At 35.4% G+C, this 15,509-nt stretch overlaps 1 protein-coding gene across 1 annotated transcript in view; it reads left to right on the forward strand.

The window, feature by feature from the left end:
- PUDP (pseudouridine 5'-phosphatase) overlaps positions 1-15,509 on the forward strand; it is a 75,331-nt gene that overhangs the window by 30,336 nt on the left and 29,486 nt on the right. The window contains exon 3 of the mRNA XM_056329951.1: positions 11,474-11,703. Coding sequence (XP_056185926.1) covers positions 11,474-11,703 — 230 coding nt within the window. The remainder of the gene's footprint in view (positions 1-11,473; positions 11,704-15,509) is intronic.

The following is a 15,509-nucleotide window of genomic DNA, read 5'->3' on the forward strand; positions in this document are numbered from 1 at the left end:
CAGGAAGTCCAAATGAGTAGCTTAAACCAAGTAGCTCAAGATAAGCAGGAGGATGAATCTTATCTACGGTGTGAGCTCATACTTTTATATTCAGTTACATTTATATCTGAAATGCTTAGAGAAAAATCCTCAGCCATGCAGGACAAGAAATACTTGAAGATAAAATTGCTGTTAACTTTTTGTACAATGTTAAACTTCCTGGAGCAAATATCAATAATTTATGAAGGAAAAATGAAAAATAAAAAAGGAGGATGGAGGAAAGGGGGAAGAATAAAAAAAAGTATTGGAAGTGAAATAACTCCATGTCACTATAATGAGTCTGTTATAATTTTTTTCTCTTTCAATGTGTGCTTGTTTGTTCTGACAGACTCTACAGTGCATTAATGATGTTTTAATTTTTAGATGCTTTTTTATAACTAGTTTCATAATTCATTAAAAGCATTAAAGTTAAAAATATGTGATATGTTAGCAATAAATAACAAGCAGCAAAAATAAAAGGTATAATTATTTTAGGCAGCTTAAAAACTAGAGTATTTTATGCAGCTGAGTTATCTCTGTGATGTCTTTTATATGCAAGATTTTTCAAATTCCATCTTTCTCATTTACAGATTCACCTAAAACTGTAAACCTACTTAAAATCTCCAGGAAAACAAGAAAGATGGGGGGATGTTTTTTTCATTTTTCACATCAAACTTCCAGGACTAACTTTGCAGCTATATCTTTTAGAAGGCAAACAAAAAAAACCCCAAAACCTAGCCTGAGTTTAAAAAATATCAAATGGACAGACTGGGTGAAGTGTTAGGAGGCACAGAGAAGAGTTGCTGTAATGTAACAGCACAGGTAGTAGATGCTGTTAAGTGGTTATTCTCTGCCTGCTGAGGCTTGTGATAATGTGACTGAGCTGGCTTCAACAGAGTTGCAGAGAGGTGATGGAACAGATTAGCTGAAGGAAAGATGAAGTTTTGCACTGTTCCTGCCTTCAAAAAGTGAATTCTGGGCTTGCTGGAGCTGGGCTATTGTAGATGAAACAAGCAAAATCCTTACTGGGACAAGCAAATAAACACTTTTATCATCCCCAGAATTGTTCAACTGATTATGTTTTCAGTTCAACTAAATACATGTGATAACTTTCTTCAGGCTATTTTCTAAAGCAGAATTGATGTGAACTTGAATATTTTATGCTCGCTGGCCACTGCAGGGAGCAAAGGCAGCCTTGGTCACTGAAGTAATGGGATCTGTACTTTACTTGGTAGTAGCATATGAGAAACAAGTTGAATTGCCATGAATTTTGAGAAAAACTAAGTTGATGTCAGTTAACAAGATAGAAATGGCTCCAGCTACCTACTCTTTAGTTTCTTTAAGGACTGACCTGTTCTTCAGTCTGACAACCAGATTTTTTAATCTGATACTTTTCTTCTGTCCTTTTGTATCTTCTGAGGATATTTATTAACATAATCCTTGTAGATTTATTCTACGGCCTCTTAATGTTCTTTAATAGAGAATGAACTTCATGCAGGTTTTTTGTAAGACTGTGGTGACATTTGGAGTTTTGCATGTTATCTGTCTAAACTGATCTTTCAGATAGTTACAGGTAAATGGAGTAAAGTGAAAGTTAATTGTCACATTTATTAATGACATAAGATGGCTCTGATATGCTGAGTTTCTGGCCATCTTTTGACAGTTAATAGGTAGGTGGGGTTCTATTTTTCAATCAATTTCTACAGTTTTTCCAAAAAGTAAGATTCAAATTTGGTTTGCTGAAGAACAGTGCTGAATGATGACCAATGATACATGAAAAAGTGACTTAAGCAAAAACAGCACTTGTTTCTGGATGTAGAATGAGCTATGCACATGTTTTTTGCCAGCAATGATAACTCTGTTAATTCCAAAATCAGGTAATTGATAGGTCATTAGTGATAGTTAAGGATGAAATACAAGTTGTATGAATACATGATTGGCAAAGCAGTGCTTTGTCTGACAGGCTGTGTCATAGCTATGCCACTTAATGTACAACAGTTCTGAGACATTAGTGGCTGAAGACTGAATTTTGACTATTTCAGTATGACTGAATTGACTGACAAGCTTTAGTACATCAAAAATGTACAAAAATACAGATTTTTGTCTATGAAGAGGATATATCAATTTCTAATAGGGAATTTTCTGGTAACTATTTGAGATTTTTTCACAGTTAGTTTTATATATTTTAGATTTATTTTTAGTTCGGAAAGAATCCTAGAGAAGACTAGTTTTGATTCAGTGGAGAAATAAGTTAATCCAAGACAACACTGACAAAATGACAAGGCTGCCACTGGTGCAGCTTTTGTAAATATTTGTCAGACATTGTTATCTGCAAGAGTAACATAGTAGGCTTTCTGTTTCTGCCAATGCAGTACTATGTTGCACTGAAGTAGATTGTGAGAAGAGTAAGGGGTGGCAAGTGGAGCCAGAAGAAAACCCATGCATATGTATGTTTACCTATATATGTATAGGTGGGCTTTGCTTAACATAAACCCAGAATATACATTAAGCCAGAAAAACCTGACTCTGAGTTACACAGCTGCCAGCATTTACTATAATCACATCAGGTTTATGAAATTATTACCGTTTCTTCATAGCAGTCTCTGTTTTGTGGCTCATCATCATCACAAAGCACAGTTCCTTAAGCATTGTATGGTTGTGTATACCTTTCAGACATTTTCCATTCCTGGGTCATTTTCATGATAACTGAGATTTCTTTGTTGCAACTCCAGTTCAGCCAGTGCAGAATGTGATGTGCAAGCTATTTTCCAGTTCAAGTACAGCTGGCTGTAATTTCATAGCTCAGTTTTAGTACCAAGTGAAGCCAGTCAGCAATCACAAAAAGAGAAGAAAGAAAACCAGTTCAAGTTCCAATGGCAATTCATATTTTTTTCTTGAACACTTCTATTCAACCAGCAGTCTAGTTTGCTTAGTTGTTGTTTCCTTGATTCATGTTGTACCTTTAACAGTTAAACAGACTTCCTATCATGTTACCTTTTCTTTTCCGTGCTGTTACTTTTTAATTGTAGCATTGAGTCCATGCTGGGCTTGGTGAGCCTGTAACCCCTAGAGATAAGTCAATTAGCTGCAAACTCAGAATGATGCTGTCAGGTAGATTTCAAACATTTGGCCTTTGCATTAAGTCCTAAAGGACTGCAACTGAAAAATGCTTGTATCAGGAAATCAGCAACACAGTTGACAGGAGTTCTGAATTGTGTAAAATTTAGTACTTATGTTTTTTCCATGGCCATGCATGTGTCAGTATGTGCAGACTAAAATGAGATTATCGATTTCATGAATAGGGAGTCTCTGCCACCAGAAGGATCTGTGGTACTTTTTAGAGAGCAATAGGATGAGAAGATAGAACTCTTCATTAATAGCCAATTACCTTTCAAAGTGAGTATTAGGTTATTAGTTTCCACCTCCAGTTTTGTAATTCAGTGAAAGTATAACATACCATTGCAGATAGCAATTTTAAACAGTGTCTGAAATAAAGAAACAGGTGGATCTGAGACTTATGTTTCCATAGTCTCATGAGATTCAGAAACAGAACAGAGTAGAATAGACTATTTCAGTTGGAAGGGACCTACAACGATCATCTAGGCCAACTGCCTGACCAGTTCAGGGCTGACAAAGCTTCCATGGCGGTTACACCAAATGCTGGAAAGCTCCGCCTCTGTCACGCTCACCTTCACAGCAGCAATGCTGAATGCACTTGAGGATTGAGAGCAAGTGTAGATAATGAATAGCACTGTGCTGATGGGCTTGCAGCTGTTGTAGCACACCAGACTACATAAAATATTTTTTAATCAGTTTGTGACTTAAGTGAACAGACAGCTGCTTCTTGTTCTAAGTGAGATTATACTTTTTTTTTAGTTTGTTGGATGCTTTTAGTGTTTAGAGGCTGCTGAGTTTTTTTCCATTCAATCGTTTTTATGAATTTAAAGGTTTACCATTATATTGGCTAGAAATCCAATCAACTTGACAAAGCTCTGAGTGGTAATGTTAGCTTTTCTTTGATTAAAGAGAGTGATGAAATTTTTAAGAGCTTTAAGTTTGGTGTGATATCACATTCAGTGTGGGAACTGTAAATGATTTTGAAAAAGAGCAGTCTTTTTATACAGAGGCTATGTTTATCCTTAAGATTTCCATTTGTGCTCAACTGGACATAAATCATCAAGACACGCATAATACATGTATACAGTTAATTTAAACAATGCATGGAGCACTTCGGTTTCCTTTAGTCTTTTTCTCAGCAGTAAATCTTTTCTTCCAAATACACATTGAATGCTCTTGGACAGCTTGTTTTGTGTAAGATTACACCAAAATAAAGTGGACTAGAGTATAGTTGTCTAAAGAGCTTTGATTTTGGTGCCCCAGAGGTCAGGTGTTCTCTGTTCTCATGCCATTACTGTGAGTAGAAAGCTAACTGTATCTACACAGTGGTGAACGAAGAGCAATGCTGTCATAGATGTATGTGAAGATGGAGTGCTAAAAGTCTACAAAAAGAGTGTAAAGTTGTATTTGGGCTCATAATTTGTGTGCAGAGTATGTGAAGAAGGAGCATGGTACAGTTCTTCCAACAAAAGTTTCAGTGCATAGGGCAAAAGTCTGTTGATTGAGACAATGTTCTTTAAAAAGCCTATAGCTGTGTTGTTTCTTCTGCAGAATATGCTTCATCTCAGCTACAAGACTTAGCAAGTATTGTTATATTGGCATGGGCTACATAGTGTAGATGAGCTCCAAAATTATAGCAGGGAAAGAGACTCAAAACATGCGCATACACCAGTGAAGGAAAACAGGATAGAAGAAGTAATAGATTAATGGACTAGTCAAACATGATACAAAAAGGAAAACAAAAAGGAATGTTTTTTTGGACAAGAGTAAATAGCTCAGATTATATAAATAAATAAATAAAGTACACCACCCCACCGCCCCCCAAGAAGACTCAAACACACATAGATACAACAAAATGCAAGTAGTGAAAGATTTGGTTGCCCGTGAAATACAGGGGATTTTTTCTCCATTAAAAAGAACTTCATGGCATCTCTCAGTACCCAACCCCATTTTTCAAAGCAGCACATTTTTTATCAAAAAGTTTAGGGAGAGAATCATGCCTTTGGCTTATACAGTTACAATAAAATAAATGTGACTAATAGGACTCATGATTAAATTGTCAGATGAGAGTGGCCTGTACAGCATATCAAAGTAAGGAGAATGAATATCTTTTCAACAATTAAAATTAACTGGAGACCAAATTACATTATTGCAATTACAAAATACAGACAAAAAAATGAGAATAGTACAGGAATTTAATTGAACAAATAACCAAATTATCCGTAACTAACTGCAGAGGGGGATAAGACAATTTAATAAGTAAAATGCCCTAAATAACTCACGTCTTCTAAAGTATTTCTGTAGTCCCCCAAACTATGTCCAAGGATACACAGCAGTTGTAGGTAGCAGTAATGTTACTGTAATACATGATTTGAGGCCTATGTGAGAGAAAGTCTTAAATGAAAAGTAGTATCTTTCATTAAACTAACTAAACTAACTATGGAGAAGCTTTTAGGTATAGAAAATCATCTTCATATCAGTTTTAAAATACCCATTTGTTATTTTGGTGTTTGTTTTTTTTTTTTAAAAGAGTTCCCATGTTTGCTTTCTAAAGAAGCACCTATGAAGAGGTAGGCACAAAATTATAATTTTCAGTTTATCCAAAGCTTTTCTAATTTCTGTACATGTAGCCTTTGCCTTTCTGTAATAGTTTAGCTTGAACTTGCACTTCAATCTGAAAATGAACAGGCAGAATCTATGAGAAGTCCACAGTATAACATGATTCCACTGGCTACTTGATACTTGCATTTAATTAGTATAAGGAATGTGCTCTATTTAATGTGTTTTGTTTGTTGTGGTTGTTGGGGTTTTTTTTCATTTGCTACCTTAAACTTTAGTAATCTTACATTACACTATTTCTCTGATTAGTAGATGTCCAACACTGTAATGGTTTGAGTAAGGACAACACTCATTTAGAAGAATATAAGGTATTAATGTATATTATGCTCTCTGTTACATCTTGCTCAAAATTTTCTTAAATTGATTAACACTGTAGCTAAATTGGTTGGAAAGTATGAAAGAATATTATCTATGATGGTTGGTGCAGAATTGAAACCCCTGTGAACTCTTAGGGTTTTGTTTGAGGGTGGGGAAATTGGGGATGTATCTGCTCTATGTTCTTCCTAGCAGAACATGTTAACTTTCTAATAAAATTTTTTAAAAAAGACATAGCACACACACAGTCTCTCTATAGCCCAGTGATTTCCTGGGATTGCATAATGATTAAAATACTATTAATTAGAAATAAGATGTGATTAGTACCTAGGTGGCACCCAAGGAAGGACTAAAGAGTTGCAGGGAGGTATAGTACACTCTAATGTTCATGAAAGGATTTGCCACTGAATATGCCACTGTTTGTTTATTTGAGGTCTTCTTAGTTAGGTAGGAGCTTCTGTAATGTAATTTTGAAGCTGAACTTCCATAAAAGCTGCCTTGTAAATATTAATGTGCTCACTTCTTGGGGTCCTATTTACAGTGTATGCTTTTGCTTAGGAGAAGGCCTTGGGGAGTCCCATTCTTTTTTAAGGCCTTTTCCTTACATAGCTTATGTCCATCTTTTTAGGACTGAAACAGACATTAGAAAGACAGTGGGACTGTCTGTGTAGGCCTGGGCATTTATGTGACCTTGTTCCTGCACTCTGTGCTGGTGGTACACAAGCCAGCTATATTCCTGAAGCCATGAGGCTGTAGGACTTTGTGCTTAGAAGACCATCAAACAGTGGATTTTCAAGTTAAGGTACTGGCAAAGCTTCAAAAGAATTAGCTGCAAGCAGAAACGTGAACACCAGAAAGAGTTCAACTGGTGAACAGAGGAAACTGAAATTATGATTCAGTGCTGAAGTGGCAAACAGCATGAACAACTCTACCCTATCTCATATATTTGCCCAGTTTATGATGGAGATTGCTTTCTTTTCTATCTTGAAAAGCATTCTTATACTGTACTGTAACATGTTCATAGAAATTTCACTTTAAGAAAAGAGAAAAAGGAAAAAATGCTTTGTAAGTCAGAAGTTTGGTTGGGGACTTATATTAGGAAAAAACAGAAGAGCTTTATATTATCTCCCTATATTACCTCCCATTTCAGAAGAAATAGGTCCGAATCTGGAGTTCCAGAAGTGATACAAGTTAAGAACAGCATTCTCTTTAGTGGTAGACAAACAAGAAAAGGGATGGTATGAAAATTTGAAAGTGTATCAAATAAAATACAGCAAAAATGTATGTGATGTTCACTGTTCTGAAGTATTCTGTATGTCACAGAGCTCATGTTTGTATAAAGCTAAAAGGAAAATAAAAATTCCCTTTGTTTTCTATCAATTTGAATTAGCTCTCAGGAGTTATTTATTGTTGATTTTCACTTTATAATGAATAATGCCATTTTATTATAAAATGTGATAATTGAAAAAAAATTGTATCGAAAACAGTCTTGTAATTGCATATAAATAATTAGATAGGGACTATCACTGGATCATTTTAGCAAAGCTTTATTTGGTTGCCTGAACTCTTGCTGTACATGTTTGTATTAGTCAATGAAAAGGAAAATGTGACAATTAGCCCAAGGGTTTTGTTGTTCAGTATAAGTCTTAATTTTAGTTTGTCAGTTGATCCAATGTGTTAGTCACTGTGGTTTCAGCTGAATCTAAAGACAACAAACACCACATTGAGAGTCTAATGGAGAATTCTACTTATTTTGAAAAGAAATTTACATATATATTATATATGTTTTTCTACAACATCTAGAACAAAAATGCTGGTCTCTTCCTTTAAAATGTGTCGGTGGTCTGAGAAAAATAACTCCTTTCTGTTGATATAGTTAGGTTTTTTTTTCCAAAATTTGTTAATTTCATTGACATTTGTGATTAATTAGATTGTAAAGATGCTGACATTTAAAGTTGATCCTTCTTTTCAGCTTCTGTAACTAAACTCGGCTTACAGTTCATTTCACCTTCTTTTCTTTCCAGTAGTCAACCAGTGTTTTAACTATTATATTTAGAATATAGTAAGCTTCTGTGTCTGTTCTAAAATCTAATATTTAAAGAAACAGATAAAAGAAACAGTATTTACCTTTTTGATTGTTTGAAATGGAAAAGTACTTCTGGAAATAAAGCATAGCAATGTGGGGTATTTATTCCTGATTTTTCTAATCATTACTTGGAAGAATTTATTTTGTACCGCCTAAGACTGTTACTGCATGTGTACCACATTAGGAATGTATCCTTATGCTGGAAAACCGGAGAGCCTTATTTCTTTTAATCTTTTTAATTTTTTTTATTTTAATGAAGGATGCTGAAAGAAAAAAAAAAAACAACCACAACCCCCCCCAAAAAAAAACAACTTGCTGTATGTGGCTAAGCTTTCAATAGGGTGGGTGGAGAATGGTCCCAGGAAGCCTAGTAGATGGGTCCCTCTATGATGGATGGGCCTTGATCCCTTGCATGGTAGCTACAAGTAAGTTAGAAGTTAGCAAATTCGTAGAAATTTTCATTGTACTTCTTTATAGTTACTGAGTTTTTAATCAGTTGTTTTTGATGTAATTGAAGTCTTCATTTGACTGAAAAATCTATGCAGCTATGGGTGATACAATGACAAAGTATATGCCAGGGGAAATTTCTTGCAGATCTTTAAAGCAGTTCCCCACTTCCCCTTCTGTTGATATTTTCTGTAAAAAAAGCACTAGAAAGATACTAAGAAAGATATTATATTCCTAATGAAGAATTATATGCTGAATTAGTACAATAACTGTCAGTAATCTGATGTGGTGGCAAAGTGTCTAGAGCTATACTGGTGGTAATTGATACAAACAAAAATGGATTTTGTGATCTATAGCTTTTACAAAGAAATAACAAACCTGGCATGAAAATATTTTTCAATTGCTACTGTCTTGAGCTTGTTAAGTTATGCAGCTGTTCTTCCATATGCAATTTATTTTTTTCCACGCAGCTGATTTTCCCCATGATTTTTTTTTCCTAATCTACCTTGCTATGTTTAAACATACGCAAATAATAACTTGTTTAATGGCACATTTTTATTAAAGTGCATTTTCTGAATAATTTAAATCTTTGCTCTCTGGAGCTGTTAGGGACAGCTGCATTTTTGCTCCCCTGTAGTGAGGGAAGCCAAAAAGAGAAAGTAAACACATGCATACACATTTACACACTGAAATCATGAGATGTGCTGGGGGAATCTAAGAGGGAACACTGAAGAAATAACCTTTCTGCAACAGCGCTTTTCTGTGGCTGGCTACCTCCAATAGAAACTTACAATATACATGCCCTGTGACAGATGAACTGAAGCTCTGATGCAGTGGGACTGAAGAAAATTAGCTATTTGCATGGAGCACAACTTTATAGAGAAAACGAACTATATCAGCGAAGGCATAGGAGGTGGGAAAAGTCTTACTTGTGTGGTCTTCAGACTTCTGCTTTGTACAACCACACACATGATATGCCAGCCTTGCTAAGTGTTGCAGATTATTTAGAATAAATTCCGTTGAATGAATGCATTTTATTTTAAAAAAAGAGACATTTAGGCTACTGCTTTACATCAGGAGGTCTTAGTACTTCCATTAGTTTAATATAGGCTTACTTCACATGATTCAGAATGAAAACATATTCTGTATCTGGAATAAAAAGTTGACTTGTATTTAGTATCATATTTTAGTGAGAGGACGGAGCAGCATCATGTGGGATAATAAGCACTTGCTTATCATTAGTATAATTATTTAAGGGGGCATACAAAGGCTTTTAAATGGGTGATGCATTGATATTAGAGGAGGAATAACACTTGTTATTTCTGTCCAGCTGTGAGTCTAACATCACAGAAGTGCATGTATTTATAATTTAAGGCTGTCTTCAAGCATGGAGCTGGAAATGTCAGTCATCAATTGGTTGATTAGATTCTGGAAAATAGAGAAGAAATCTGCAGAGGGCCACATCTGCAAGTCATATTTTGAGATAGATGGGTTAGTTAATACACCTATTTACTAATCTACACACTTCTTTATCAGCAGTAATTATAATTTCTCAAAGTTGCACATATGACTATACTTGGCAAAAATGTGTTGCAGGTAAAATTGTTGTTCATAGAATTGCCAAAATGGGGCAGAACAGCTGGATCACATGGGAAATGCAAATCAGAGATGCTGGGTTGGCAAAGGAAAGAATTAAATGGATGAGGAGTAGGAATGTTTTGAGGGAGAAGGGACCAGACCTAAGTATGGTGGTGAATCAGGAGGAAGAGAATAAGGTTACATTAGTATGATCAGGCATGAAAAGTAGGATAAGAATTCATGCAGTTGGAAGGTGAAAACATAAAATTCTGCTCAAGTTGGTTCAAAGAGCCAAAACTGGAGGCTTATCTACCTAAAACTAACACCCTGTGTCCAACACAGTTTGAATTCATGCCAAGAAGCAGAGCTGAAATGATGTTACATGTATGGAGGGATTTTCTCTTTTAAATTTGTAAGGACTGGGCTCCACTCTTGTTCACCACTAGACACTGTTAATTGTTTTGCCTGGGAGAGGTATCCAACATTTAGAATGCTGCACTGAAGAAGCATTGAAACCTCTGCATAGGAAACTCAAAACTTGCACTGAATAATAAAGTAGGTTTCCCTCTTACACGGACTGCTGTGTTTTCACTGTTTACTGCGTTAACCTTCCCTAGAAGACTGGATTGGATTGAAGTTTCTACCCATTAGGCTTGAGATGTTCATTACTCTGGGTTCACATCATCAATAGATAAAGCTCTGGTATATTAACAGTTGTGACTGACAGCTTCCCGCCTCTGCCCATTGTTACTCGCTTTAGTAATTACAAAAGAGAAACTGAGCTCTCTTAGGGGCTGGTTTAAGCCAGCTGAATACCTGCTTCAGAAATTAGAACTATACCATTCAGTGAGAAGAGTATATTTCTTTGGGTTTTTTTTTTTTCCCCAGAAGCATAACTGTGTATAAAAGAAAATATTCCCTTGTGTGTCTTCACATACAGAGTCTGAAATAATAAACATACATAAAGTTGGGGACATTGCTTTATGAGCTTCTAGTGGATATACTTACGCAATGATGTTGATCTCATTTTTGGCATATTTTGAGAAAAGCATCATCTGATGACTGAACAAGTATATACTTTGAGGAATGTTCCATGATTTTTGTGTGGAGAAGGAATGTTTCAAATACAACAAGAATTGTTTTCTACACTAACTGATGGAAAGAGGTTGTTATATTCTGTAAGAAAATATTGTTGGAATACTGCTAAATATATTGTATTTATGTAAAGATTAATACATATATGTACATACATGCATATATATTAAAATTAAAATGTATATTTTTGTCTTGCAGGGGTTGATAAGCTGATCCGTCATTTACACAAACACAGCATACCCATAGCTGTTGCCACTAGCTCAGCTGAAGTGACATTTCAGATGAAAACAGCCAGACACAAAGAATTCTTTGATCTTTTTCATCATATCGTGTTGGGAGATGACCCTGAGGTGAAGTGTGGCAAGCCACAGCCTGATGCATTTCTAGTTTGTGCAAAGAGATTTCACCCTCCTGCACCTCCAGAGAAGGTAAGAAGGGGAAGGAACAAATGAACTGGAAAGTTACGAATATTGTGTTTGGCTATATTTGGATATTATTTTTTAATGTGATAAATACTTAAGATTTTATATAAAAATTATAAACTGGCAATCTCTGTTTTTAAAGATGTTTTTATGCTGTTGAAGCAAAAGATTGTTGGAAAGTATCATTTTCCCCGACTACATATAGTGTTTGTAATGCAGATTGCTCTGATTTACTACGTGATAGTGTGCAGTAATAGGAAAGTGTAATGATTTTCCTCTCTATGCATAAATCTGCAAGCTGAACTTCACTACTCAAAGTTTGGCAACAGTTACTTAAACATAGATCAGTTTATTTTTCGTACATTCATGGCTGATTTACCTCTTAAGTGTCTAAACATTAAAGATACTTCTTTGTAGAGGGGGCATATATTTTTCCTAAGCCATCTCCTTCCTCCAGGATTCTAAATCTCTGAGATCATAGCTCTTGTTTTCTGATTTAAAACCAATAAATTTGAGCAATCTTTCTCAAACACTAGAGGTGTTCAGTTTCTCTCTCTTCATATATAAACCTTCCAAACTTGATTCTGAAATTGAAATCTGTAGGGAGAATATTTGAAAGATAAATTGAGAGTTAGTTAAAATAATGTCTTCGCTTCTATTTTAAATTAAAATGCCTTTCTCCTTAAAATACTTTTCTCACTTCTTGTCTGTCCTGAGTGGAATGCAAGTTCTGAAGTTTAGGAGTTTCATTACTGCAGAAAAATACATTACATACTAATTTTTAAGAAACATCTTTTTAGACGGATTAGATTGTAATTACTGTTTTCTCAGTGGGATTATTGAGGAAAAATGGTTACACAAATACATGTGGAATGATTATCTAAGATTCTTCAGCCTTTCATACTTCAAGTTCTCACCCAGAGTCTTAACTGGTATTTACGTTGCCTGGGAATACAAGGTAAAATAAGTTGGATGCTATGTAGCATACTATGAAGTGTTAACCAAAGTGATTTTGGCTTTTTTTTGTTTGTTTATTTGTTTTTTGAGGTTTTGGGGTTGGGGTTGGGTCTGGGTTGGGGTTTTTTTGCTGTTGGAAGTTCTCTTGATACTCTGTGTGTGAGGCCTTGTATGTATGGTACATCACAAAGTTAAAGGGGTCTGAGTGGCAAGACCTTAGAGTCAAGTAGTATGAGTTTTGAACATGTTAAGGTTCTGTTCAGAGCAAGCACTGGGAAGCATCCCAAAGTTTTGAAGGGACTAAGAGGAGTTGAAAACAAGCCTAAACCACAGCTTAATGTTGCTTTCATATAAAATTATTCTTTCTTGCTTAACTGTATGTCTAGGGAACAGAAAAAGAGGGTATGTTCCTGTGATGTTGCATGGTGTGGTTTTGGTGAAGCAGGATGAGAGGTGTGTAACACATGCTTTTCAGTTGGATGGAGGTACGTCTGTAAGTGTTCTGAAATTCTGAAAGTAAAAGAGCAGAAAGTATAAAGCTGGGCCGTAACTGGTATTGTATCTGAAGGAGAGGTAAGGAAATGGAATGCCAGCTGTGTTAATGACAAATTAAACTATTATTTAATGTGAGGAGCATAATAGTAACATCTAAAGGGGCAGCCTTCCCAAAATTCTTAGTTTATATGGCTCTTGTTTCAGAAAAGTCACCAGGTGGTAATAATTAAAAAGGACAAAACCACAAAAAAGCCCGACGCAAACAACAACAAAAACAGTGATTCTGCATTGCAGATATTTTTATTTATTCAGCAGGAAGTAGCCTTAGACATATTAACAATGAAAAAATATTTGAAGATAATAGTAGCACTTATTACACTTAAAAATTTTAAACTTTAAAGGTATGTTAGACAAAATTTCAGTGTTCATGATAGTTTTGTGTAGTTAATTTCTTTAACCTTTCTTTGAAGAAGAGCATAAATGTTTGAACACATGCTTTTCCTTTATATGAAATATAACAGCATTCATATTCCCTTAGTGCAGATAATTTAGCTGAACTTTTTTTTGTTGCATCTAACAAGTCACAAATGTCTAAATACGGGAATTTAGCACAAGCACAGAACTCTGAAGAAGGAAGTCAAAATAATACATGCAAAAGTATTTTAAATATTCATGACCAATTGCAATGTAGTGTTGGCATCCACAGTGTTTAGTCCCAAGTGGTGAACTAATAGAGCTACAGGTTTGGATTTCATGCTAAAAATCAGTAACATGCCAGTTTGCAGCAAAATATCAGGAGATAGAGGCAACGTCTGCATAAGGAAGTAATTGATCTCAAGAGAAACAGATTATTAGAGCAATGTATTTGGTGCTTAGGCCCATACATCTATCCTGTATGTGGTTTGACTGTTTTCTGTTAGATTATATTTACTCTGAAAGCTGTATAAGGTTCTTTGCAGCTTTATGTCCACTTAAGCATTGGAGATAACTTGATATGTCCCTGGAGAGAACTTCCACTTCAGCTTTCTGCTAAAGCAACCTAGTACACACCAAAAACACTTAGTAAAACAAACTATCAGGTAGCAACTGAGGACTGTCAGATTTGCTTCAAAACTTCACTGCTGCTCCAAGCGAAAAATGCAATGTTGCCATACAAGGCCAAATCCAGAATTTAGCTGTAGTGGCATACCAGCCTGTGATCTGCCGTGCAGGCAAACTCCTACAAGTAGGCAGTTCTAAAATGCTATAAAAATAGATATGATGTCTGCTTTACTGTCATTGAAGGATGTCATAATTGTCCATCTGGGAATATCTTAGGTGTTGACCTTTTGGTTTGCAGTCTTTGGTTAACTAGGAACTTAATAAGCAAAATGATGAAACCACAGCACGGGGATTTCAAACAAGATACAACCTCCAAATTCAGCTGAGGTCTTACTGTCTTGTGTTGCATGAAGTTCCATATGAACTGCCAGCACTAGTAACAATGAACTGTCATATAAGTAATGAACTAAATCAGTCAGGTAATCAAAATGTGATCTGCAGATTAAATACTACAAATTTTGTCTTTCACTAAAATTAAATTATTTTATTTTTAAATATATGCTAAATTCTGCTCTCAAATACACAGATGGAATTTGTATGAAAACCAGCTGGAGCTGTACATATGTAGAAACAATGTGTACTTGAATATTGTGGAAATATCAAGTCACAATACTCAAAACATTGTGTTCTTTTCCATACATTTTATATAGACAATTAAAAAAGTTGTCAAAGTATTCTTTTTGTTTGAGGTTTTTTTTTATTATTTTCCTACCTTTATATGATCATAATTTGGAATGTAAGTTGTTTCACAGTTTTCTAGAATTAGTTACGTAGTATGTTACTATTTTTCAAACTTTTACAATGGGAGTTTCTTTTAGGAGAACCTTTAAAATGAGCTGCAGAGGCAAAATTGGAGTTTCATTGATGACATCACTGTGAAATTTGGTGAGTTCAGCTGTATATGCCAAAGGATGTCAAAGACAAGAACGGCTTCTATAAGTACATAGGACACAAAAGGAAGACTAGGGAAAGTGTATGCCCATTGCTGAATCAGATGGGGGACTTGGTTACACAGGATGTGAAAAAGGCTGAAGTGCTGAATGTAGCAGATCAGGAATGCCAGAGACCAGAGGCAAAGGTTGGAGCAAGAAAGATGTACCCTTGTTGGAAGAGGATCAGGTCAGGGAATACTAAAGCAAACTGGACATTAATAAGTCCATGTGCCCTGATGGAATGCATCCTCAAGTGCTGAGGGAGCTGGCAGATGTCATTGCAAGGCCACTCTCTACAGTCTTCTGTTGATCGTGGTGACTGGGAGA

Source organism: Falco biarmicus, chromosome 2, assembly GCF_023638135.1.
Source record: "Falco biarmicus isolate bFalBia1 chromosome 2, bFalBia1.pri, whole genome shotgun sequence".
NCBI lineage: Eukaryota > Metazoa > Chordata > Aves > Falconiformes > Falconidae > Falco > Falco biarmicus.